The sequence below is a fragment of the Tetrahymena thermophila genome (assembly GCF_000189635.1).
Source record: "Tetrahymena thermophila SB210 genomic scaffold scf_8254653, whole genome shotgun sequence".
Taxonomy (NCBI): Eukaryota; Ciliophora; class Oligohymenophorea; order Hymenostomatida; family Tetrahymenidae; genus Tetrahymena; species Tetrahymena thermophila.
In genome coordinates, this window is record NW_002476421.1 from 186,779 (window position 1) to 213,427 (window position 26,649).

At 19.7% G+C, this 26,649-nt stretch overlaps 5 protein-coding genes across 5 annotated transcripts in view; 4 read left to right on the forward strand and 1 right to left on the reverse strand. All coding sequences in view use genetic code 6, as the record gives it.

The window, feature by feature from the left end:
- Nucleotides 1–1,130: 1,130 nt before the first annotated feature.
- Nucleotides 1,131–10,164, forward strand: TTHERM_00641320 (transmembrane protein, putative; the record flags this gene model as incomplete). Its single annotated transcript, XM_001015349.2, has 16 exons — nucleotides 1,131–1,230; nucleotides 1,283–1,450; nucleotides 1,508–1,906; nucleotides 1,962–2,111; nucleotides 2,166–2,495; nucleotides 2,550–2,815; nucleotides 2,872–3,193; nucleotides 3,584–4,110; nucleotides 4,182–4,637; nucleotides 4,696–6,086; nucleotides 6,318–6,822; nucleotides 6,876–7,007; nucleotides 7,066–8,019; nucleotides 8,072–8,456; nucleotides 8,690–9,733; nucleotides 9,785–10,164. The coding sequence occupies 16 exons, from the start codon at nucleotides 1,131–1,133 to the stop codon at nucleotides 10,162–10,164; spliced, it is 7,509 nt and encodes a 2,502-aa protein (XP_001015349.2).
- Nucleotides 10,165–11,502: 1,338 nt separating this feature from the next.
- Nucleotides 11,503–12,399, forward strand: TTHERM_00641340 (hypothetical protein; the record flags this gene model as incomplete). Its single annotated transcript, XM_001015351.2, has 1 exon — nucleotides 11,503–12,399. The coding sequence occupies exon 1, from the start codon at nucleotides 11,533–11,535 to the stop codon at nucleotides 12,397–12,399; it is 867 nt and encodes a 288-aa protein (XP_001015351.2). The 5' UTR covers nucleotides 11,503–11,532.
- Nucleotides 12,400–15,156: 2,757 nt separating this feature from the next.
- Nucleotides 15,157–21,016, forward strand: TTHERM_000641369 (transmembrane protein, putative; the record flags this gene model as incomplete). The annotated part of the gene is made up of 4 exons (XM_012797492.1): nucleotides 15,157–15,742; nucleotides 15,920–20,131; nucleotides 20,191–20,389; nucleotides 20,449–21,016. 4 exons carry the CDS (start codon nucleotides 15,157–15,159, stop codon nucleotides 21,014–21,016), a joined length of 5,565 nt encoding a protein of 1,854 aa, XP_012652946.1.
- A 2,846-nt stretch (nucleotides 21,017–23,862) lies between these two features.
- Nucleotides 23,863–24,765, forward strand: TTHERM_00641370 (hypothetical protein; the record flags this gene model as incomplete). The annotated part of the gene is made up of 1 exon (XM_001015354.1): nucleotides 23,863–24,765. One exon carries the CDS (start codon nucleotides 23,863–23,865, stop codon nucleotides 24,763–24,765), a length of 903 nt encoding a protein of 300 aa, XP_001015354.1.
- Nucleotides 24,766–26,632: 1,867 nt separating this feature from the next.
- TTHERM_000641380 (hypothetical protein) overlaps nucleotides 26,633–26,649 on the reverse strand; it is a gene marked incomplete at both ends in the record, with an annotated part of 624 nt that continues 607 nt past the window's right edge. Inside the window, one exon of the mRNA XM_012797493.1 lies at nucleotides 26,633–26,649. This exon is cut by the window's right edge and continues 114 nt beyond it. Coding sequence (XP_012652947.1) covers nucleotides 26,633–26,649 — 17 coding nt within the window.

Genomic DNA, 26,649 nt, shown 5'->3' on the forward strand with positions numbered 1-26,649 from the left:
TAAAATAATATGAGTTAAAATTCTATTAATAATTAAATTATAAAAACAATTAATTTTTTCAAATTATCTCATTTCAATTTTTAATGATTTGCGATATTAAGAAATTATCCAAAAAAAATATCATTTGTTCCAATCTTATAAATAATTCGACTAATTAAATTGATTTAAATTTTTTATTATAAAATATGATTATTCTCACTTATATTTTAAATGAAATCTATTATTAACCACATTAAAAATACTTTCTTTTCACTTTAAAATTTTTAAATTGATGTTATTTATTTGAATTATATATTTAGAGTAATAATTTGGTGTTGACTATATAATTATGTTATTATATTAATAAAGCTAAATATCTTAAATGTTTATAATTAACCTAAAAACTAAATTAACAAAGAAATATATCTAATGAATATCATCCTAGATGCTTCAATAGAAAGTTTTTGATTAAATTTTCATAATTATTTTTGAATTATTCTGGTTAGAAAGTACAATATTTCTATTGTTTTTTAATTAGGATAGAGTTTCTATTTTTCTATATATAAAAAGCAAAAATTTATATTATGGTATTTGCAGAAAAGGAGATAAAATTATAGTTAATAACAAAAAGACCAAATAATATTAATGTTGTAAATTAATTTTCTAACTATAAAATTAACCTAAATTCTAAATATTGATACTCTACCAAATTATATTAATATTGTAATAATGCTTTTAAAATACTAATTTAAAATAGCTTTTTAAAATTATAAAATATGTGTTACTTTTAATTATATATTCTATAAGAATAAATTATATTGTTAATATTTAATTTATTTTTAGAAGTATTCATATTTAATAATACCAAAATATAAAATTCATAATTTAATTAGAAATACCTAACATATGACCACATGTTTTTATTGTGAAATTTGGTATGGAAAAATTAAATTAGTATAAAACAAAAATTTAATGAAAAGCGGAAAACTTGATAACTTATCATTTTTTTTTATAACTTCAGTATTTTTTTTATGGATATTATATTTTGAGCTTAATTTCTTAAAAATCTAAACGAAATTAGAAGAGGCAAGTAAATAATTGATCTATCGATTAAGACTTAATCAAATTTAATTAAATTAAAGTTTACTGAAATGAATACTGTTTTAATTTTGGGAATATTTACAATTTTAACTCACTAATTTTAAAGATTTTCTTACGCTTAAGAATGTCCTACATTTTCTAGACAAATTAGTAATTTGGTATTTCTAAATATACATAGATTTTAACAAATTTTACAAAATAGTGCCCAGATTTTATGATGGCTATGTTATTTCTAATTATTTGCAAATACCTAATACTAATATTCTTTTAGTGAATTCAATTTATTCTGAGAATAATAAGGCTGTTTCAAGTATTGTTTTTTATAATGATATCTCAAAGTAAATTGATAATATTATAAATGCAATCAAGCGTAAACAAACACTTTATCAATTTCTGTTTCAATTTTAATTGTAATAATTATTAAAAGCTAGCTATGTCATAAATTAGATGGAGTATATCTAGTAGAGAAATCAAATTTTAGCCTTAAATTAATAGGGAATTATATTTGCTGATCCTTACACTCTTGAATCAATTTAATCTTTTACATATAGCAGGTTAGTCTCGATGTCTTTATTAAATGGTTCAAAATATGCTTTGCTTTAATCATATTTATACGTCTTATACATAATCGATATTGTTTCTGGAGAACAAATTTTTACTTTAGATGTATCTTCATACAACTCAAACCCTTATAATTATATTGCAATAGCCAAATTTTTTTCTCTTTAAAATGGCTAGTAGTTTATAGTTGTTCTAGACGTATACGGAGCTTATACTTGGAGTCTTAATTTGATTAATGTTTATTCTACTTATAATGGATATTTTGGTAATATATATTATATTCTACTAATTTCTTTAATTAAAAATCTCTATCTATAAAGCAAAAAGCGATCAAACCAGTGTAACATATAATTTAGTTGATCTCCATTCAAATTACGATATAATGTTTTTAGCTACTAGTTATTATGGAATGAATGCCTACCAAATAATAGATTTACAAAAAAATTAAATAAATATATTATAAGGCTATTGTAAGTTTATCTTTATTTAAAATAATTTTATTCAAGTATTATAAATTAATATAGATGTTCAACGAGGTAGCTAGGAAAATAGTTTCATTAGTTTACAAAGTATAATTATGGATAATCAGTAAACTAGTTTATTTCTTACTGATAAGTATAACATATTTAGATTGGATTTAAATATTCAATATAATTAAAGTACAAATACTTATGATGTATTTGATTTTGTTAATATCAATTAACCATTTATTGTTTAAACTGGTGAATAATATAAAAGTTGGTACCATCTCAAATGCAAAAATTAATTTTTAATACCATACTTTACCAGCTTTTTTTATTAAACAGGAACACTTGTATATTCTTATAATACCAATTAATCTTATATTCGCTCAAGTAAAATTTAATATTATTATTATTATTAGTTAATTTTTACAATGTTAATTAAAGCTTTTCCATCCTCTGGATATACTAAAATATTTGGCTTTGAATTAGATTAATAGTAGTATTTTGTTGTCCCACAGTTGAACAGAATTTTAATTACAAAAGATTCTCCAAATAATGATGTTTCATAAGTTTTTATTATGAAAAGAAATATTGAAGTTAGATAAAATACATTTTTCTAAGTTAAAAACTGCGATAATTGTTTTGTATTAATGTAAGAAAATTAATATATAAGCATTAATCAAGTTCTGAATGATACATTTTCAATAATAGTAAAAAGATAAAAATAATAATCAATATTAAGTTTATTAATTAATAAATAAATTAGGAATTTGATCTTAGCTAGTTAAGTTTAAATATAAACAAAATAAGTACCAATATTGATCCTTATTAAGATAATAATAACAAATTTTGGGTAGTGGTTGGTTTACCATAAAAAGAAAATAATGAGAACTTTCTATTCTATGCAATTTGCATTAATGATAATACTTACTAGTAACTTTATTCAAATGATCCGATAGATAATACCTTATCATCTAGCTTCGCTCTTTATTCTACAATTGATTAAGAGATTATTGGTATAGATCTTAGAGGATACATATATGGTTGGGATGCTAAAGATTTTTCATTTAAATATAAAAAAACTCCATGTAATTTTTTTAATATTTTAAAAAATTATTCTTATTTTGTTTTGGATTCATTAATAAAAAGTTTTACTCATAACTAATAAATTTTATTTAGATTTTTAAATGTATGTTTAATTTTATTTTAAACATATTACTTATTTTCTTTTCCCTTATCCCTTCGAATTCTGAATATTTTTAACAAAATAAATTGGTAGGGTTTTGAAAAATTATTAAAGATTTTTTAAAAACTCCGAAATTCTTCAAAAAACACTCTTTTTTTCTTAGGTTAAAAATTTAAATATAAAAATCGCCCTCCTTATTACCCTTTGAATGCACTTTTTTTTTAATTATTATATATTTTATAAGTTAAATATATTTTAACTTTATTTATTCATTAAAAAAAATAAAAAATAGAATATAGTTGCTAAAATTCAAATATAGGATAACTTTATCAAAAAGATAACTAAAAGTTTCTTATTATAGTATGTAGTGATTTTAATGCTATAAGTTATAATTTTAATACAGGTGAAACAGTGGTTTTAACAAAATTATCATCTAATCCATTTACTATTAATGTATTTGATTCAATTGATATGATTGGCATAGGTGATTAAAGTAATGGAGAAGTGTATCTTTGGTATTTAAACTCAAAAACTTCAAATTTTAGCTTATTTATGAATTTTTAAACTCCTTAGTACACAGATGTTATAAATAATTTATAATATATAAAATAAAATAAAACATTATTTATATAATATTACTATGGAAATTTGCTCCTTCCTATTGGTTAATGCCTATCTAATGTTACAAGCTGCTTAAGTTGTTAGATGAGTTTCTATTTTAATACTAGTGAAATAAATGGCTAATTAAATATGTATGGGTAAGGTACTTTGAGTAATCCATACACCTCTTCATTGAGTATCATATAAGCATTTTTGATGGTATTTATTATTCATAATTCTTTTTTTTAATTAAATTTAATTAAAAACGATTTTCAATATATTTATAAAAGGTTTAATAATACTTTTAGCTGATTAAAAATGTTATAAACGTTTAGGCTTACATTCATATTAATAGTGAAAATAAAATGACATTTTATAATAGGTTACTTACTCTTGAAGCATTTTAAAAGACTAATTTATTTATATAAAGTTGGGATTAAGAGAAATAAGCTTAAATTAATGTTAGCGGATAGCTACAGTTTTCTGGTTTGGAACTACTAAATTTAGATAATTTGCTACTTTAATTTACTATTGATGCCAATGCTTCTCAATAATGTGGTATATAGTTCTAAAATATATTAGAAAAAGTTTTTATAGATAACATTTAGATAACTTCTTCTAATTAGGCTATTAATTGCTTTACTATTTAAATAAATTAGTCTGATGTTATCTTATAAAACATCAGCCTTAAAAATAAAGATTTTTCAAATGTTTCTTCACTCATTACTATACAAAACTCATAAAAGGTAATTTTATTAATGTTATAAATTTTATTGATGTATTTTTTTTTTTAAATTTTAAAAGGTTTCATTTAATAATTTTTCCATAGAGAGTTGTACACTAAACTAAAATTTTAGTATATTAACATAAATAAGTGATGTTTAAGTTTTAATAGATACAGTGATAATTTAAAATAATGTTTGTGATACAAGCAAAGTATATTATCCATAATTTTCTGGCTAGCTGTTTAAAGCAGGTTAATATAATGTTACTAATTTAATTGCAACCGGAAATTAATTTTGCAATTTAAAAGTATTTTCAACTGTGAGTAATATTTAATAGTAAGATATTAAGTTTCAATTTTAAGATATAGTTTTAATGAATAATTAATTTTATATTTCTTCCACTTATCTTCTCTTCAATGCAATATATTCTATTAATCCTATCCCTTAACATCACTTAACTATGAAAAACTTAACTTTTTCTGATAATAAATACTTTCCTTCCTCATAAGTTTCATCCGACATATATTTAGGCATTACATAGTTTGTATTAACTGAGAAAATTTTATCAGTTTCAATTACTGATGTAAAAGTTGAAAATCATCAAGAAATAGGATTTTGTTCAATCTCTTAATCTTCTCTAATTTCACTTAACTATATAAGTTGTAGAAATAACAAATCTTTTTATGACAGTGTAAAAAATAGAGAATATGGAGGATGTTTGCTATTTAGAGAAGTTAAAGAATTCAATTTACTAAGTCTCTAGTCTGAATACTTAAAGGGTTTTAACAATCTAATATTGGCAATAAATAACTAAATTTACACCAATTCAATAATCTAAATAAAAAAAGTCAATATAACTAAATCATATTTTGAATAGAATCAAACTAATTCGCCAGCTAACCCTATTTTAATAAATTCTATTTATTACTCTAATGTTACTATTTAGGATTCAATATTTTCTGAAAATTAGTTAATAGGAATATTTAATCCTCAGTAATTCTCTACTACAGGAATATAAATACTAAATCCTTTAGGAATTATTATACTTAATAATAACCAGTTTTTTAATTCTAAATCAAACTCACTTTTTAATTATCAATATTTGGTAGGTATGAATATTGATATCAGTAATAACATCTTTCAAAATTCTTCATTTGATTTAAATGATGCATCTGCATCTTTTGTTCAATAAGGAGGATGTTTAAGAGCTAAGACCACAAACTTAAATATCCTTTCATCAAACTTTAGTTAGTCTACAGCAAATATTGGCTCATTTATTTATTTGGAAAGCTTAAGCAGTCAGTTAAATTTGAATGTTGAGAATTCATAGTTTAATGAAGGGTATTCTTATTAAGATGGTGGAGCTTTCTATATAGAAACCTCTCATTCTAAATTAAATTTCTTATGTAATTAATGCAATTTTAGTAATATTTATACCCTAAGTCCTTAATCTTCTACCATCTCAATAGCGTATATAAATTATATATTTTTTAATTTATTTAGTTAGCTTTTAAATAAAATTTACTTCGTTTTTTGAAATAAAAAAACTTTATTAAAATAAATTTTACTTTAAAATAGGTAAAATCAAAAATAGCAAACTCTCAATTTTATAAAATTTTAGCAAGGTTAGTTAATAAATATTCTCTCAAAAACGAATTCCTATTTTTTAAATGTTCTAAACACAAAAGTTTCATTTATTAGCATTTAAAATACAACATTTAATGAAACTTATCCAGACTACATAAACTAAATAGTCTCTGTATTTGATATTCAATCAGTTACTTTAATATAGGCACAACTATCTAATTTATAAATAATCAATTGTGATTTTGATAATCTAATAATAAAAAACCTTGAGCAACATACTCCTCTACTAATAAATACCACAAATACTGATGTTATTTTATAGAACCTTAAAATTCAAAATTCTTTTTTTTCAACATAATTGATAAGCGTTAATTAAGGGACTCTTAATATATTGCAATCTAAATTTTTTAATCTAAGTCAAATTACCTCAAAAAGAATGCTTTAGGATTAGAATTCTTAGGTTTACTTAGGTTCTCTCATCATGTTAAGTAATTCTACATTAATTATAGGATAGGAAACATTATTTTAACTAATAAAATGTCCTAATTGTTGTGGTTCTGTACTCTAGCTATAACAAACTCAATTTTAAATTTTCAATACTTAATTTTTAAAATCATAAGTAAATTAAATAATTCTTTTAGTTCTTTTATATTCAGACATTTATAAAAATAGGCTAAATATGGAGGAGCTATTTCAATTTAAGGTCTAGTTTCTAACCAAAATAAAATAAAGAGTTCTACTTTAGTTTAAAATACTGCTGTGAATGATGGAGGCGCTTTATACTTATTGGCTTTAAAGTCAGATGTATATAAATTAATATTTGAAATTTTAAAATATTTATAAATGAATTATATTTTATTAGATATTCACTTTAGAGTTGAATAATTGCACTATTTAGGATAACAAATCATTGTAAGGAAATGGAGGAGCATTATATATTCGTTCACAGAGTTCATCTTCATCTCTTTAAATAATTAATATACTTAATTCAACACTAACAGGTAATAAAGCAAATGTTGGAGGATGCATAGACAATTAAGTAATTAATCCATCAATAGATTAACTTACTACTTTACAAAATAACTAGGCAGTTTTATATGGAGATAATATAAATTCTTATCCTAGCCATTTAAACTTCATTGTCACGGATGAGTTAATCCCATATTATAATTAATCAACAAATCACTTAACTTTCTAGAAGATAAAGAGTGGATAATCAATACCTAAATTAGCTTTTTAGTTGAGGGACTAAACTTAAAAACCAATTTTTCCTTTAGATTCATAAAATATAAACGTTTTTGTTTAATTTAGTCTTAAAACAAAAAACTATTCTAATTATTATATTAGAGGAAATAATACTGCTACTTTTGATTTCAAAAACAAATATTTCATATTTGATGGAATATAATTAATAGGAACTCCAAATTCATAAGCCATTATAGAATTTAAGTCTGATGCTATTTAAATACTTAATTCTTAAACTAACTAATACGAATCTAATTATTCTTATGAAGTTGAAGTTTATTTTAGAAATTGTTCATATGGCGAAATTTAGAATTCTTATAACACATATACAGAGTGTGTTGTCTGTGAATAAGATAAGTATTCATTAGATAGCAAGTAATGCTATTAATGTCCATCAGGAGCAAAATGCAAAAATGGTATAATATTTGTAAATGAAGGATATTGGAGAAAATAGGAAAACAGTTCTTTAGTTATTGAATGTGTAAATAAAGATTAAAATTGTGTTGGAAACAATTATGGTAATTATGCGTGTCAAGTAGGATATATAGGACCTCTGTGCGAAGAATGTGATGTATAATAAAATTTAAACATAAATATTTATTAAAATATTTATATTTACTAAGATTCATGGAGATTTTTGGGGGCAAAGTTATTCTAAAGTAGGTTCATATGAGTGTGGATAATGTAAAGATTTAAGTTCTTATCTATGGAAGGTTATTTTAGCAGTAACATGGACTTTGTTTTCTATATAGCTTGCAATTAGAGGAGATTTAGAAGAATAGGCTATAATCGCAGTTTAAGGAATTTTTAAAAGGCACTCAACAAGATTCTAATCAAAACCATCTTCAGATAAATCTTAATTCTAAAAGAAAAAAACTATTTAATGGAATTAACAAAAATATTAGAGTTCTCAAGATTAAGAAAAAGCTAGTGTATACATAAAAGTTTTTACAAATTATTTGTAAATTATAGGATCTATCATCTCATTCAATATCAAGTATGCTACAAGTAATAATTTTTTTAAATAAATTGATAAAAATAAAAAGTATTTATTTAATTTATACTGCAAATTCTCATACTTTACTACAATAAATTTAATTATTAACTTATTCATTCACTACATTCTAAATATTTAATACATAAATTTAAAAAATATTATTAAAAATGGTATAATGTATGAAAATTAAGGTATATAATAAAAATCATTATAATTTTTTTTGATAAATAAATTTTATTAAAAGATATATTTGATACTTCTTAGTATTTAGGAACTCCAGTTAGATAATAAATGAATTCACTTGACTGCACTTTAAAAGAAATATAGACAGATATCCCACTAATTTATCTAAGATTTCTTTTTTCTCTTTTAGTCCCTGTTGCTTATTTCTTAACTTTTCTTTTAGGTTTGGTATTGTAAAGAGTATTCACTAAGGATAAAATTCATATATACTCTATGAGTACAGCTTTAATATTTATTTTTATTTTAGTTCAACCAGATCTTGTTTCTTAAATGGTTGCTATTCTTTCATGCAGATAAATAGGAGACTAAGAATATATTCTATTCAATGTTAGCTATGAATGTAATACAACTTAGCATTTAAGATATAGTTAGTATTTAATCGTTCCTTCATTATTATTTTTTGCTTTTATAATTCCTATTCTCCTATTTTACATACTTTATAGAAATCGAAAAAATTTACTTACTATTAAAGTAAATAAATAATATGGTTTTCTTTACAGAGAATATAGAACTGAAAAATATTACTGGGAATTTATTAAAATGTTGGAAAAGATATTTATTATTTTAATACTGAATTTTTATTCTCAAGAAATAAATGTAAAAGGGGTTTTAATTTTTGCCATAATAACTCTATATGGAATATATTCTAACATCTTGTAACCATACAACCTTAATGGATATAATATGATTGATTTTTATTAAACAAACGTTTGTGCAATTTCAGTGCTTCTTTGCTTATTTATAAATAATAACCCATTCAATTATTTCGTAATTAGTTCAATAATAATATTAGCTATTATAAATATCTGGTTTATTATTATCGTAATCCATAGAGTTATAAGAGGCTATTTAATATAAATTAAAGACAAATTACTAGAATTAAGTCAAAAATTTTCTTTTACAAAAAGGATTGTTTAGAAATTTTATAAAAAACCTATAAATCCAGAATTAAAAGCTAAAATAAGAAGAATTCTTTTAGAATACTTGAAATTAAGATAAGAATAAAAATGGGATCTTTTATTAATAGGACTTAAAAAATAAATAGGTATGAAAATTTAATTTATTAACTTAAATATACATTTATATTATATTAAAGAAAGGAATAATTAAAGGTTATTCAACGAATAATCAATTAAGCCAACAGAATCACAAAATAAATTATAAAAATATGAATCAAAATTTGAACCTGAATAAGACATAGAAATTGATATAGATAATGATATAGAAATGATTCCTTAAACTACTTTTAGCCCTCATTAAAGTAAAACGTGTTTGGCTAAAGGTAAATTTATAAAGAAAAACAAAAAATTTTATATAAAACTTTTTAAAATATTTAGAAAGCAACAAGCTAAATAAAGCAATCTATAGTAAACATATAAATTAAGAATAATCTTTAAAAGAAACTCCTAGATAGAAGTCTTTAGCTAACGAAAATCAAGATAATAATTTAATAGTTTTTACTTAAAATAATAGTGAAGATATGTCAAACTGTTGAATTAAATTTACTACTTCAAATTATTTAAATGTTTTATTTTTTTTTGTAAATAAATTATAAGTATTGCTAATTTCAATAAATTTTTTTGTACAAATTGAATATTAAGCAATCTTCATGCTTTTTTTGTTTTTATAAATCAGAATTTATCACATCTACTGTATATTTATTTAAAACGTCAGCCTTTAATTTTTTATTCAAAATAAATTTTTTTGCTTTAATTTTTTTTTTCATAACTCAAAAAAAACTTCTGCTTGTCTGCTCAAAATATACTCTTTATGCTGTATTTTGCAATTTAATATTTACTAAATTTAGAAAATCTAATCAAAAATTAATTAATTTAGCTGTATTAAAAATACTAAATGAGAAATTTCTTTGAATATTTGTTGAAGAAATACTAATAAATAAAAATAATAAAATTTGTAATAAATCTTAAAATGAAAAACTACTTTTCAAATTGATGATTTCTATTTTTCTATTATTAGTAATATTAAAAATAGATGCATTAAAATTGATGCAAATATTTTAAAATATTAACTATTAACTCAGTTTATTTTCAAGTTATACAACAATATGAGCAAACAATGATTTTAATTTTTAAATATATTAACGGTTCTATGGAATTATTAAAGATACTTTATTTAAATTAATCAACAGGTCTAAAAATATTATTTAAAAATTGCATTTTCTATTTTCAGATTTAAATAAAAATAGAATTTACAATCAATCATTAATCTAATCAATATTATGAAAATTATTTTTTATTTTTTGAAAACGATCAAAATATTGATTCCGTTAGTTAATTCAAATGTGCAATTTTTTAATTTAATCAATTCATTTTTTATTGAGTGAATAGTAATGTTTCAGAATTTACCAAATTTTTAAATAAAAGTTATTAGATAGGAACTAGGAGATATAAAATATGAATTGTTTAATTTTTAAAGGTTTTTTGAATTATGTAAATTTAAAAAAATCAATAATTTTTTTAATTCATAATAAGAAGAAAAAAAACATAGAAATAGAAAAACCATAGTGAGCAACCAAGCCAATCCACTTTTCCTTCATAAATTAAAATAATAATACTAATAATTATAATAATAATTTAACAATCAAATACAATTAAGATAAAAATTTTGATTCGAAAAATGAATAAAGATTATAAATTAAATCATTTTAAATCCTTTTAAACAGTTTTATCTCCTCCTAAATAATTTTATAATAATCTTCGACTTTCATTTTCTTATAAAATTTAGGAAACAAATAACAGCTTTTTTAATCCTAAGTTAGATGCTCAAGAATTTTTTGATCAAAATAATAACAATTTACAATTAATTAAGTCCAATAAAGATGTAATGAAATAAGGAAAGTACAGCTATACTTTATCATTGAAGAATAGTCAAAACCAACAATAATTTCATCACCAAAATTTATTGAATGAACAATAAAAATATAATATAAATATGGATGATATGTAGTAATTAAGTGATTAGGAAAGTTAATATGACAGTGATGAAGAGGAATTCTCAATATGGGAAGAAGATGAACTTAAAAGCTGTGGAATAAACACTGAAGAATTCAACGATAGCAGAGGAAAGCTATAATTTTACTAAATATACAGACTGCGTTCTGCATTATATTAACAGACTTATGTTTCACGCTTGGATACAATTTTAGAAGTATAAAAAATTCAATATCATTTTAATTAGCAAATATCAGTAGATGAGTTGAAAGAATAGCAAGTTTATCTTGACACTTACTACTCTATTCAGAAAAAAGATTAAGAAATAGTTTCAGAAAACAAATTGAATCATAATTTCCTCAACTAAAAGTCAAAAAAATTTGATGTAAAAACTTTTAATTCATAAAATAAGAAAGATGAAAAAATAAATTTTAACGAGTCATAAACTGTTTAAAAACAAGCATTTGTTATTCGTAATAGCTCAAATGAAAATTTATAGGAAAATTTATCAAATTATCCTCCTAATTAGATAAAAAGGAAAGAAAATAATAATTAAAAAATTGATTTTGATTAAGATTCTTCAAAAAAAATCAAAATTCATTAGTAATAAGAAAATAAAATTAATGATAAAAATCAATGTAATATCAAAAGATAAAGCAACCATATAACATAATAATAAAATTCAGGAATTTTAGAAAAAATTTTATATCCTCTTTCATTTTTAAAACAAAAAATTTTCAGATAGCATTAAAATATTTGAGAAACATATTTTTATTTACATCAAATAAAATATTTACTATAAAAAATATCAATTTTATGTTAATATTTTTTCAGCAATATTGAATTTTTAATAAGTAAAAAATCAAAGTGCAATTTGAACTAAATCTAATTAAATACGTTTGAATTTTGATCAAGCACATTATGTGAAATTTTATATTAAATGCTCTAGCATTTTAATATAATAATTCCATGAATTTTATCTAAATTCATAACTTATCCTACCAAATAAGCATTTCCTACAAATTTTTTGATTTCTGTAATCATATTAAATAATTAAAAAAAATAACTACTATATCATTTGATATCAGATCGGATGATTATTTATTAAACTAAGAAAAATAGGCTTATAAGAATTAGGAGATAAAACCTTACAAAATATAATTTTATTTATTATATATATTATTTAAAATAGCTATTATATAATACTTATGAGTTGTTGTAAATGAATATTTGCTTACCTAAGAATATATTAAAATATTTTTAAAATTAAATTTATCATAATTAAACTTTCAAATATATAAAAAATTGAAATTTAAAAGTTAATAAAAAAAGATAATTCAACCTTTTTTTAAATATAAAAAAGTAAAATCTGATAAACGATGAATCAATTTTTTAAAATTTACTGGATTAAATTATTATATTATTTTCTTTATAAAAATAAATTAAAAAATATAATTATTATTTTATTTATAAGCTAGTGATATGCTTTTAAATATTCCTTCATATTTATATAATTTCTATTTCTGAATTTAATTTAAATGAAAAAATAGTTTTTGAAAAGCTAGCTAACTATTTATATGGTATAAATTCTTATCAGTATAATGATGAAAAATTAGTTTCACTGAATTAAATTTAATTTAAATAATAGTTCTTTAAATTTTCTATTTTAAAAATTTATATGGAAAAATAACTGTTTTTCAAATTTGAAAAATCATTTGAAAATGAAAATAAATATTTTATTTAGTTCTTTATTTTATATATTTAGTTAAAGTTTAATAATTTTTTATGATAATAAATTAAAATTCTAAAAATATATTAGAAATAATAGTTCTATGTACTAGTTGAATGAGTTATAAAATTAATTATTTTAGTAAATATAAATATGAATTTTAAATTTACTATTCTAACATTAAAAAGAAAATATTACTAAGAAACTATACTATTAATTATTTATTTAACTAAATATTTAGTATAGCTAGCTAAGAAAAAGTTGATAAATACTTTTTTTAAAGCAAAACAAGTAGAAGGAAAATCTAAAATTTGTTTAAAGCTAAGTTTGATTATTAATTAAAAAAATTTGAAAAAACAATTATACAAGCAATGATTTACAATGAATCAATAGGAAAATTAAATTTATATTTAAGTTTAATAAAATAAATAAAAAGTTAATATATTTTTTTTATTTTAATATCAATAAAAAATTACTTAAATAAAAATATTTATATTATTAATTAATAGTATTTAAAAATTTTTAATAAATATAATATTTGGGAAAATAAATGAAGATGAATTTAAGCTAAAAATAAAATGATCTTTATTAAAAAAGAAATGAAAAAAATCAAGTTTTTAATAATAAAAGGTTTAAAAAAATTAAAAAATACTCTATGTTTAATATTCTTCGAATTTAGCACTTTTAGTTAAAAATAAGTGTTTGTTAAATTAGGATAATAAAAATGAATTTATCTTTATAATTATTTTAATATTTAGAAAAATACAAAATAAAAGAGACTTTTAAGTAAAAAATATTTTATTAAAGAAAATTGATAATTAATATAATCCATTTAAAATAATAAGAAAATATTATGTATAAAATATTCATAGAAATCTATATATAATTCCAAAAATTTGATATATTAGTTTATTTTCATGATAATTTAGTTAATGATCTCATCTTAACTTAAATTACTTTTTTTAATTTACATCAATTCTTTTAAGAGCTAAATATATTTGAAACTAACCAAAAATCTTTAATAAAGCATAAATTAAATTACATTTATTGATATAAATAATTAGTTCTTGTAAATATATAGAGGTTACAGAATAATAAATATTTTTTTCTTTGCTTCCAAATGATAATATAAAAATCTTTTAAAAATATACTTACTAATCTTTAAAAAATTTTACATTTATTGAAGATACATATTTGAAAATAGCAATAACAAATATAACAAAAATAATCCTTATCATGTATTTATTAAGAAAATATTTAATAATATTAGTGTGATTGTATAATTTTATTATGAAATATGTTGATCTTTTCAAATATTTTAAAATTACCTTTGAAATATTATTTTAATTTAATTATAACAATAATGACATACATTTAAAATATTATAAATTCAAATTTAAATTTTTGTCTGGAGGTATATATTTAAAAATAATTTTCATTTTACAATTAAATTTTTTATATTAAAAATTCATAAAATTGTTTTTATAAAGGTATTTTATTTTGAAAACAATTGTAAATTTAAAAATAAAATATTAGGAAAATTGGTATTTTTAGTAAATAAACTATTTCATAAATTTCTTACTATTAATTGTATTTGAAAAAAGATTTTTTCAGTATAATTTAAAGAAAAATTAATTAGATAATCTTTAAATAAATCCAAAATTTTTGAAAACTCAAAAAGTTAGTTTAATTAATTGTTTATACAAGGATAGATCTTTAATAAAAACCACATAAATAGAAATATAATGAAATTAATTTAAAAAAATTGAATAAATCCTAACTAAACTAATGATGATAAAAAGAGGTTTTATACCAATCTTAAAATATATTTCAAGAAAGTTCTATACTATGAATTTTCATTAGATTATTAGATGTTATGAGAGAGGATAATTTTTTAGTTTACTTTTGATGCTAACTAAAGGAGTACTATTCCTTTTACTCAGCATATATAACAAAGAATATACCTAAATTTCAGCTGTAGATAATAATATGGTTTTTTTAAATAAAAACAACTACATTAACGAATGGTAAGCAAACGGATATGCTATTTATATTTAGCCAGTATGTTTAATAATAAATTCAAGCATTTTAATATATTTAATTTTGTGTTATATCAATTTTAGCATCTTTGGATATAAATATATTGTTTAGCCAGCATTATAATAATGCTTAGATCCAAATGAAAGTATTGAAATAGATGATGAGGAATTTTTACTCAAGTTAAATAAAAAAATGTATCATAAGATATATCAAATTATGAGTATTTACATTTCAATTTATGAATATATTCTTTCTACTGCAATTTTGTATTATAGTCTGATATAGATCCAGAATCCATTAGCTCCTATCAATCTACTCCTAGCATTATTTATTGGTAATAATTTTAATAAATGGATTATATTTAAAATATTTATTTGGATTGTGTTTAGACTTCAACAGATTCCTTTTTAAAAAATTTTACCATATTTTATTTAATTAATTGATAAAACAAATAAATAGCTTTTTAGATATTTTGTTAATTTAATAGTTTTTTAATTAATTTTAATAAAAGGCACTTTAATAATCGATACTGATTATGATTATTCTATAGACTCTTAAGATTATATGGCAAGGCCTTATAGCCCTTATAATGCAGCAATTTATTATTTAGATCTGTTAGTAGTTGGATTAATTAGCTTCACAAACAATATTGATACTTTACTTTTAAGCATATACTTTTTAACAAATGGCTGGTTTTGCAGTAAAATATGTATATATTATCAAGCTAAAACTAGATTCTGGAATATCTTTACATATTACTATTTTGGTACACTCTGTTTGACTTATTTTGTATCTTTTAAAGCATTTACCTCAATTAGCTTACCTTCTTTGGCTACTATTATTTATATACCAATATTTTATAAAATCTCTTATATTATATGTGGTTAGCAAGATAAATCGAGTTGTAGCTTTTTATAAGAAATTTTTGAAGAAAATGGAAATATTTCTTTGAAAAGCGTTGATAGAGGAATAAGATAACAGTTTTTTTAAGACTTACAAAATTAGCGCATAAATGATTAGCTACAAATTTAAATCTTCAGTTTAATTGTAAAATAGAATTAACTATTATAAAAAATGTAGAATAATGTAAGTCATAATTAGCTTTCTATGTATTCTTAAATAGAGTAAATGCAAAAAGTAATCAACATTAATGAGAGAGTATTATAATTTATAAAACTACAAATATAAGAGATTTCTTAAAAAAAGAGAGAACAACCCAACAAAATAGTTTATCTGATTTTTCTTTTAGAAATATTAAAAAACAAAAAAGCTTACATACTTGAATATTATTAAACAATATCATAGAAATTAAGTATAAAATAAGAACAAATTTTAAAATCTATCTATTTAAAGTTTCTAAAGCAAAAGGAAACTATTTAAAATACAACAAGTACTATGAATTGTTTTGATGACTCATTTTATTAATTTATAAATTATGAAGAAAAAATAAATTCTGTTTATTAGATTATACAAAGAGGAGTTCAGTAAAAGATTGAATTTATTTCTTACTTAAAGAAAAAAATGCTAGATATTAATTTTTTGGTAAACAAAGCAAAAGCATTAAGGAATATTTAATTAAAAGCAAGAAATTCAATAAATGATTTATCAATCATAAACAATGAGAATCAAGATTTAATTTCTCTATAAATTTTCTATATAGAAACACTTTCATTTGAAGAAATAGATTTAATATTTAGTGCTGATTCTTTTTCTAAGATAAAATAGTAAAAGAAAAAAAGAGAGAAAAAATTTTAAATAAGGCATAATATCCAATTAAATGATTTATTTAAAAACAAATATTCTTGTGTAATATTTACTAAAGTTGAAGATGATTTTAATTTATCTATATAAAAAGCTTCTTAAAATTTTAGTAAAATATTTGGAATTAATTAAAAAGATGCTCTTAATTAAAGGGTTGAGATTTTAATGCCACTAAAAACTCCACTAATTTAGAAACATAGAGAATATATTGCTAATTATTTCTAAAATTAAAATAAAGATACCATCTAAATTAAAGATAAAATTATGTTTGTTAAATCATCAAAAGAATACCTTATTCCTATAAAAACTGATATTAGGTTGAATTATTCTTACAAACTTAATGAAATAGGATTTACAGCAATTTTTTAGTAAGTAAGAGATGATTGTCAATATATTTTATTTTATATAGACACTCTAAATGTTATTGGGACAACTCAAAATGATTAAGACAGTTCTAATTAATATATAAATTTTAGAGATATCAAAAATTTAGGTAAATACTTCCCATTTTTATATAAACTCAAAACATAGAATAAATAATAATTAATGAAAGAGGAAGAAGTATAAAAAGAAGAATCTGATACAAAATAATTTAATTCAATGTAAGATATATTATCTTTTTCAAGCGAAAGATATATATCAATTACTTATATTCATAAAAAGCATATAAATAAATACTTAGTAAATAATATTGAATATTTATTAATAATTTAATATGACGATTAATCACTTATATTGGAATAAGAGGAATTTGAGAAATCTAATTTTTTTTATTATTTGATAAATATTAGCATTTAAGAAAGTGGTTACAAAGATATATAAAATTTGTACTTTATGAAACTATCTAATATACGTAATTTAAACCCTCATCAAAATGGACAAATTATATTTAAGTACCTCAATGAATATTCTGAACTATATTAGCAGAGTATACCTTATAAAATTTTAGAAAATATGTAATAGGCTTTCTAAAAAAGATATTCGATAGCAAGCTCTCAAAGATTTATTAAATCTATAAATAACTCAGATTTAATAGGGCAAAAATTAAATAAATAAAATGAAAAATATAAATTTAATAGTATGAATTCTAAAAAATTAACAAATTAAAGCTATCATTAAATAATTAGAAATGTAGAAGAAAACTATGAAATTTCACAATTAAGTACGAATTAAATTTAATTAGAATTAAAATCACAAAAATAAGGTATTTTAAATAATTAAAGGATAGAAATAATTAGTACTTCTTAATTCACTCCTAAAGATTTACTTAGTTAAGTATCTAAAAGATAAGAAGAATTTACTTAAGAGTATGATAAATACAATTTAAATGAAGATAATAAAGGAAACGATGACTGTACGTTTTAAGCTATTGATAGAAAAGGAAAGGATGAAAGTATGTTAGTTGACTTCAATTAAAAAGAGTAAATAAGCTTTGGTAATTAAATAGTTTTCAGTACTAAAAATAGCTTAAGTAAGCTATCTCCTACTAAATAATAATCTCTATTAGCTAATAATGATTATACTCCACTAGCTATTGATAAAAAAGAAATTGATAAGCAAGTATTATTCGACTTCTATTAAAATCAATAAATAAATACAAACTGCATTGAAGATTAATTGTACTTTAGTGATAGAAATCACTTAAATTAAATATCTCCTATGAATTAAAATATATTACTGACCAATAATTTATAACAATAAACCATCTAGAAAAACCTAACTTATCTTAGTAATGAAAATGAAATGATAAAATCTAAAAATAATTTAACATCTTACAAAGACAGAAAACCAAATAAAACTAGAGAATAGAATATTGATAAAAATTCTTCTTCTATCTCAAGAGATTAAGCATCGTCATATAAAAAAAGTTTAATTAACATTATAAGAAGAGATTCAAATATCTAAGCTGTTAGAGTTGTTAATATCTTTGGAATAGCTACTTTTTTAATTCTCACTATTATAACTGTATAACAATATTTTAATTTTATGGACTATATGGATTAGTTGAATCAAATAATGAATTCACAAAATTGGCCTTATGAAGTATAAGATTAGATTAGTAAATAGCTTATGCACTAAAATTTCTTATATTTAGAAAGATAAAATAATTTTACATTTACTTCATAAGAAGTTCAAATAAAATTTGATACATTTTTATTAGAAAAAATAAATTAAAGTAGTGTGGAGTTTTTAAAAATATTACATTCTATGGATTAATAGCTAACTAGTTAAATGCTTTAAAACTAAATCAGTAATTATTAGTCTTAATTTTATGTGAATATTGCCTATGATCCATTAAATATTTCAGGTGTACCTTCTAAAATAAAAATTTTCTTCTTTGAAATTAGAAATTCATCATTGTGGTATTCTTTGCTGGTCAATAACTATTATATCTATTAATAATCAAAAAACGTGTTTGGGTAGCTTTAAGAAATATCTCTCCTTTAAAATATGAATATTATATAAACTGGAATGTAGAACACCATAGTCTATTTCGAAGGCTATTAAAATCAATAAATTTTAGAAGTAAAAAATTAAATTTCTTATCTAATAGGAATAAATATGGTTGTTTCAGCAGTGTGTCTTTTAAGTATAATTCCTTTATATTATTTCATATAGAAAAAAAAGCAAATAATTTTAAATTTATTTAGCACTTTTACTGTTTACTAGCTATAATAAATTATTCTATAAATAAAATCTTTCTATTATAAAAACTCATTTTTGGTAACTAATTTAAATAATGCTGATTTTGATATTTAAATTTTCAGCAGTAAACTACTTTAAGATTATTAGAACCATAAAAAATAAACTCTTAGCAATATAACAAAACTTCCTGGATATAAATTAAGTATAGTATTAGTAATATGCCTAATTTATTTTTTACTCTCACTTAATCCAATATTGAATAAGATATTTATTGAAATTTATTTAGATAACTAGAGTAATAATTTTATGATTCTTGGTAAATATATTCTCTCATATTTTTTGACCTCATATTAAAAATTATTTTAATTATATAAGATAATCTAAACTAAGCTAGATCTTTCATTTTATAGAGTTCAGGTTTATTATCATTTGGCACAACCATTAAACTATATCCTTATTCTAAAGTAGTTTTATTAAGCGAATACATAAGCCAAATCAGAGCAATCATGAATAAAACAGATTAGTTGTTAACAAATATAACTAAAATCTCTAATTAGTTTGATATATCTGGAAGGTAAAATATAAATAATAACTCACCTTTTCATTTTAAAATAATATATTTAATAAAAATAGATACCAATAATCATAGTATGATAATTTTTTTTCCCCTCTATTTCAAGATGACATTTGTTCCTTACTAGAAAAAAATTAACAACTAATACTAGATCCTACTAAAACTCTACCTGATTCTTGTAGAAAAATTCAAAATGGATGTCTATAATAAGGATTAAAATTATCACTAATTAAATTTTAATCAATAATATTAGATATAAATAATCTAATTGAAACAAATCAAGATGAATAACTATTGTAAGCTGAACAGAGCTTATTTAAATCTCTTAACTTAGAAGATTTTTTTAATTTTATAGATTTTTTACAAGAAATATTCTTAATAATGGGTAACTTTATTGTAAATAATAACAATGACTACTTCTAGTATATCAAGTAAGTTGAACTAATATTATTTATCAATCAGCTTGTTCTCATAGCTTTAACATTTGGCCTAGGATGGCATTTATTTAGCTGTTGGATTGGTGAATAGATTAACAAAATTAAATAATATCTTTAAATAATAAATATTTAAAATCTATTAGATAATAAGTATATATTATTATTTATTAAAAATAATTCAAAATTATGAAATTAAATTTAAAGAAAAGTATTTTTATTCTATTTTTTCTATTATTTCAAAATCTAACTTTATTTAAAATTATAATTTAATTAATAATAAATAGTACCCTAGGGTACTGCCTTTTTCAATGTTAAATAGACGAATTATAACAAATTTTTATACTTTTTAAAAACTAATATTATTTAATTTATACAAATTTATAATTTGATTATTTTGAATCCCATATATATAAGAATTTGTTAGTTATCTAATAATTTAAATTTTTTTCAAAATTGCATATTTAAAGGCAAATAATAAATAGAGAATATCATTTTTATTATTTCACAAATAAACTATAAAAAACACAAACTTTGCTTAATTAACAAAAATAACAATCATAAATTATTAAAAATAAAATTACTCTTAATTTAAATAAGGTTATTTATATTTCAAAACAGTACTCTTTTTTGCTATTATAAAACTTTAATATAAATATCTAAAAATTTTTTTACAAAACTTGTTTAAATCTTAAATAATTTGTATATATTTATTTGTCTCTATTTAATAAGAATTAATTAGAAAGTAGCTAGCTGATTACAAAAAAAAGTAATACCACAATTTTAATTAAAATAAATTGTGTATTTAAGTAAGTTAAAATCACAATAGAGAGACTTTAAAGAATTTACATTTTTTGTAATAGAGCAATATTTATTGATACATTTTTTGAAAACTCTAGTTATTTATGTTAACTGGTTATATTTACCTTGTAAAAACATAAAATTTGTAATCTTCATATTTAATAATGCAATTAAATGTAATTATTATATATGCGAATAGTTTATAATCTTTAAGAAAAGTAAATACTTCTATTATAAATTAAATAAATTGTGTATTCAAATACTTAAAAATCACTATAAAGCGGCCTTTAAATATTTACATTTTTTAAAATAGAGCATTTTTTCTTCATATATTTTTTGAAAACTCTTTGATATTTTGTTAACTAGTTATATTTACCTTGTAAAAATATTATATTTGTAATCTTTATATGTAATAATGCAAATAAATGTAATTAATAATAAGCAAATAGTTTATGATCTTTAAGAGAGTAAATTTTAAATTAAAAATATTACTAAGCATGCAATTTATCATGAATTTTTTCTTCAATTTTTTAATTTATAAAGTTAAGTTAAATTTGTATTTTGATTTATAAAAAAACTTTTGAGAGACTTGTAATCTTAAACAATATCTATACAAACTATAGTAATCTATAATAATTAAATTTCTATTTAATTACTCTTATGTAATTAATTAGGATAATGATTATTAACTTTGAAATGAGCATTTTTTTATTCAAAAATTTTGTAATCGAAAAAAATATTTGATATAAATTTAAGTAACAAACTAAAAAATAATTTTTTATAAAAACATTATTCAAATGTATTAGATAAATATTATTTTATTTGAGGATTGATTTTACTTAACTTTATTTCAGATTTATAATTATCCTTTAAATTTCTTTTAATTTTTTATTAGAAATATGATAAATAAAATGCGAGTAATTATTAAAAATTATAAAAACAATCACATGATTATTAAATTCTGGCAATTACTACTTCATTTCAATTTCTAATTTTACTGAATTTAATTTTCCTTTTTTGATGATTTCCGATATTCAAAAATTAATCAAATTATCCTCGCTCACATTCTAAAGAAAGTAAAAACTGTATTTTTGGATAAAAACCCAATCTCTTTAGTGCTTAAAAAGTTTAAGAATTAAATATTATTAATTAATAATTATAAAGTGAATATAATATTTTTAAATTAATATTTTCATTTAATTAGAGGTATTATATAGAGAAGAAAAATATTTTTTTTGAATAATTTTAATTTTATTCATAATTTATGAATATTTTCAAATTTAAAAGAAGGCTAACTAAGAGGAATTAATTACCAAAAATATGATGAATATACTGATTATTCTCAATAATTAAAACCTAACCCACTCAATATTTTTAGTGCTTTAATAATATTACTTAAAAATGAGTTTTATTAAAAATATGTGAATTCAAAAGAGCTGAATGATAAAAGATACGGTATTTAATATATAATTGCTTTTGTATAAATATAAAATAATATATTGTTAGCTTTTTTTTAAATATTTAAATCATAATAGTTTGTTAACTTTTAAATACACAATTTGTTATCAGTTTTCTATTCAATTTTACTAGTTTAGCTTGAGTAAATAAAAAATGATTAGCTAATAATGTAATATTTTTTTTAATTCTTCTACTTTTCTGAATTTAGTTAGTTAAATCATGATTATTAAATATGAGATGCTTTTATTTCAAAAATTTTATTGATGAAATGAAATATGAGCAATTAAACACACTAAATCCAAATTGATTGTTAGTTTGTATTTGTTATAAAAAAGTTATCTTGAATTTAAAATATAACTAGTTATAAAAGCTGGCTTATAACTAAAATAAAAATATAATATTTCTTAATAAAATCTGATGGGTAATATTTTTCAACTAACGAATTATATTACTTACTGTATCTAGTTTCACTCTAATAAAAAATCTAGGATGAATTTCTAATTAACTAAGCTTTTAATTTAAAGACATTAGTGAATAATTATGTGAGTTTTTTTACTATATTCATTTATAAGAAACTAAATGGTTGGATTAAAATTTTAGAAACCAGCAATTTTGAGAATTATAAAAAATTAATTAAAAAAAATTAAAAAAAAAAATAAAACCAAAAATTAATTATATTTTGATTATTATTGGTACTATTCTAACTTAGTTCTTTACTTAAGAAAAAATACACTCTATCTTTTACTTTAAAAATATCTAATCAAGCAAACACTATTTTCTATGGATTACAATAATACCAACATTTCTAAAATTATTAATCCATCAATACCATAAGTTAATAACTTTTAAGATGAAGATTAAATTTATGATTTATATAATAACAAAACTTAATTACTATAAAAAAATATTAGCCCTTATGGACAAACCTAAATAGAAGAATAAGAATAAAATTTTGAAAATCTAAATGACTACTTGGAAATAAGTTTCGAAAACTATAAATCTTTTAGCGAGTTCTAAAATGAAGAGGAAGAGGAAGAAGTAAAAGAGTTAGAAAATTAAGAATAAGAACAGTTTTCTATTTGTAGTGATGAAGATCTTTTTGAAATCTCTATTAATACACATAAAATTGATGATAATACTTAACATTAATTAGATTATTACTTTATCTACAGATAAAGAACAGTTTTAATATAAAAAAAATATGAACAAAATATTTAATAATAATAATAATAACAATAATAAGAAAATGCAATAGTAAACTATTTCTAAATATAACTTTAATAATTTATAAATGAAGGCCTTGAAGAAAATAGTACATCTAATTAATAAAGTAAAAAAATAAATCTAATTTAAGATAAATAATTAACTACATTTAATTAAATAAATAAATATACAAAAAGTTCTGAAAGATAGTTCTAATACCAACCTTAAAAAAAAGTAAACATGTCATTGTAAAATGCAGGACATCGTTCAAAAAAATTTGCAAAAAAAATAAATACACTTAATAAACTATAACATAAGAAGATTAAACCATAATTTAAAATAGTAAACACAAAAACTCAGTAAACGATAAAATAAACTGAAAATATATCATATCCCAATCAAAATGACTAATTTCAATAAACAAATAATAATAATAATATTAGACAGTAAGAAAGCAATAATTCCTTAGATCTTAGTTGATTAGAAAACATTTATTTGCTTAATATTTTTTTAACAATATTATTCTATTTTAATCATATAATACCTTAAAAAGATGATATTTTTGTTTGAGATTATTTTAAAATACCCTTTTAAAATATAAATTATATATTTTAGAAAGATTTAAAAATTATTGAATTTATTGTTATTTTGTTAAAAAAAATCACTTTTTTATTGTTGAAAATTAAATGAATATAGTACTTGCTACAAAATAAATGGCAATTTGATAAATGCTTCAAGATATAAAAAATAGAACTATTTATATATTTATTTTAATTATTTTAATTTAATTCAATCATTTACTCATCTTTATTTATAATCAAAAGCATTATTCATCTAAATTTAAGTAATAAATAAAAATAATTCTGGTTAATTAAGACTCTATTTTAATACCAGTAATTAAAAGAATGAAGTAATAATTCAGCAGCGTATAATATAACTATGTGATTTAAATAAGTTAAGAAAATTAATTAAATTTGATTGAACGAAATCAATCATTAAATATGAGATTGTGTTAATTAGAATTTATAATGTAATAAAAAAGAAAATTATTTAAATTAACATAATATTGAAATAACTAATAAAAAAATTTATTGATAGAGCAAGCTATTATTAATTCATTTAATTATTTTTTTGTTAATTTTTAGGATATCCAAGCTTTTATTTTTAAAGTAAATGATTTTATTAAATTTAAACATAGAAATAAATATTTACTTATAAAATGATTAGCTTTTTTTTATTTTTGGAAAAATATTTAAAAATTAAAAAAAATAATTTAGAGAATAATCAATTTATTCTTTTTAATTTCGTGAACAAATTAATTTTTGCACAAAAATGTTAGGTGTTAAAATTATAAAAATTTTTCTAGAAGGTAAATAGAGTCTGTTTATAATATTTTCATTTTTTAAGATAGAGTAAATTAATTTTATTACTAGATGATAAGAAAATACAAGTTATCATATTATAAATATTGATAATTAGTTAAATTTAAATGTTAAAAAAAAAATTGTTCAATTAAAAAATACAATAAATTAAAAGAAATATTTTAATTATGATTTTCAGGATAATATTATTTATAAATTTAAAATTGAGCTAACTATTAATCTATTATATTTTATAGATATTTGGATGTATTTATTGATACTTATCATTAAAAATATGTTTTAATCTACTTAAAATTAACATATCAGTGTTTTGTATTGAATTTGTGGTTTTGTTTATTCAAGATTATGTATGGCTGATTAAAAAAAGAAGAAAAATTATTGATTAACTAAAAGTCTTTAGGGAATATTGGTAACTCAAAGACCCACTGATATAATTTAGTGAATTTTGATTAAAACTCTTAATTTTGATTAATAATTAACTAATTTTTATTTATTTACCACTTACCACAAGTATAACATAGATTATTCTTGAATAAAGAGAAAATTAAGTAAAATAAAATAAAATTTTAAGAATTTTAATTACAAACAAAATAGAAGGGATTGAACACAAAAAGAGGGAACTTATTTTATTTGAAATAAAAATGAACTTTCTAAAAGGGAATTTATAAATATAATGGATGATAGCAGAGAAAAATTACAGAAGAATAATAATAGTTTTAAACCAATCATATTAAATTTATCGATCAAATATTAGAAAAGAAATATTATGCTTATCGTAGCATTTTAATAAAAAAATCAATTATAATATTAAATCACAAATATAAAAATTTATTTTTATATCAATTTCAAACTAAATCAAAGAAAGCATTAAAATTTAACAAAATAATAAAACGTAATTAAAATCAATTAACCACCATAATTTTTATAAAATTAGAATTGAAAATAAAAAAAAATAAAATATGCCTTCATTGTACACTATTAA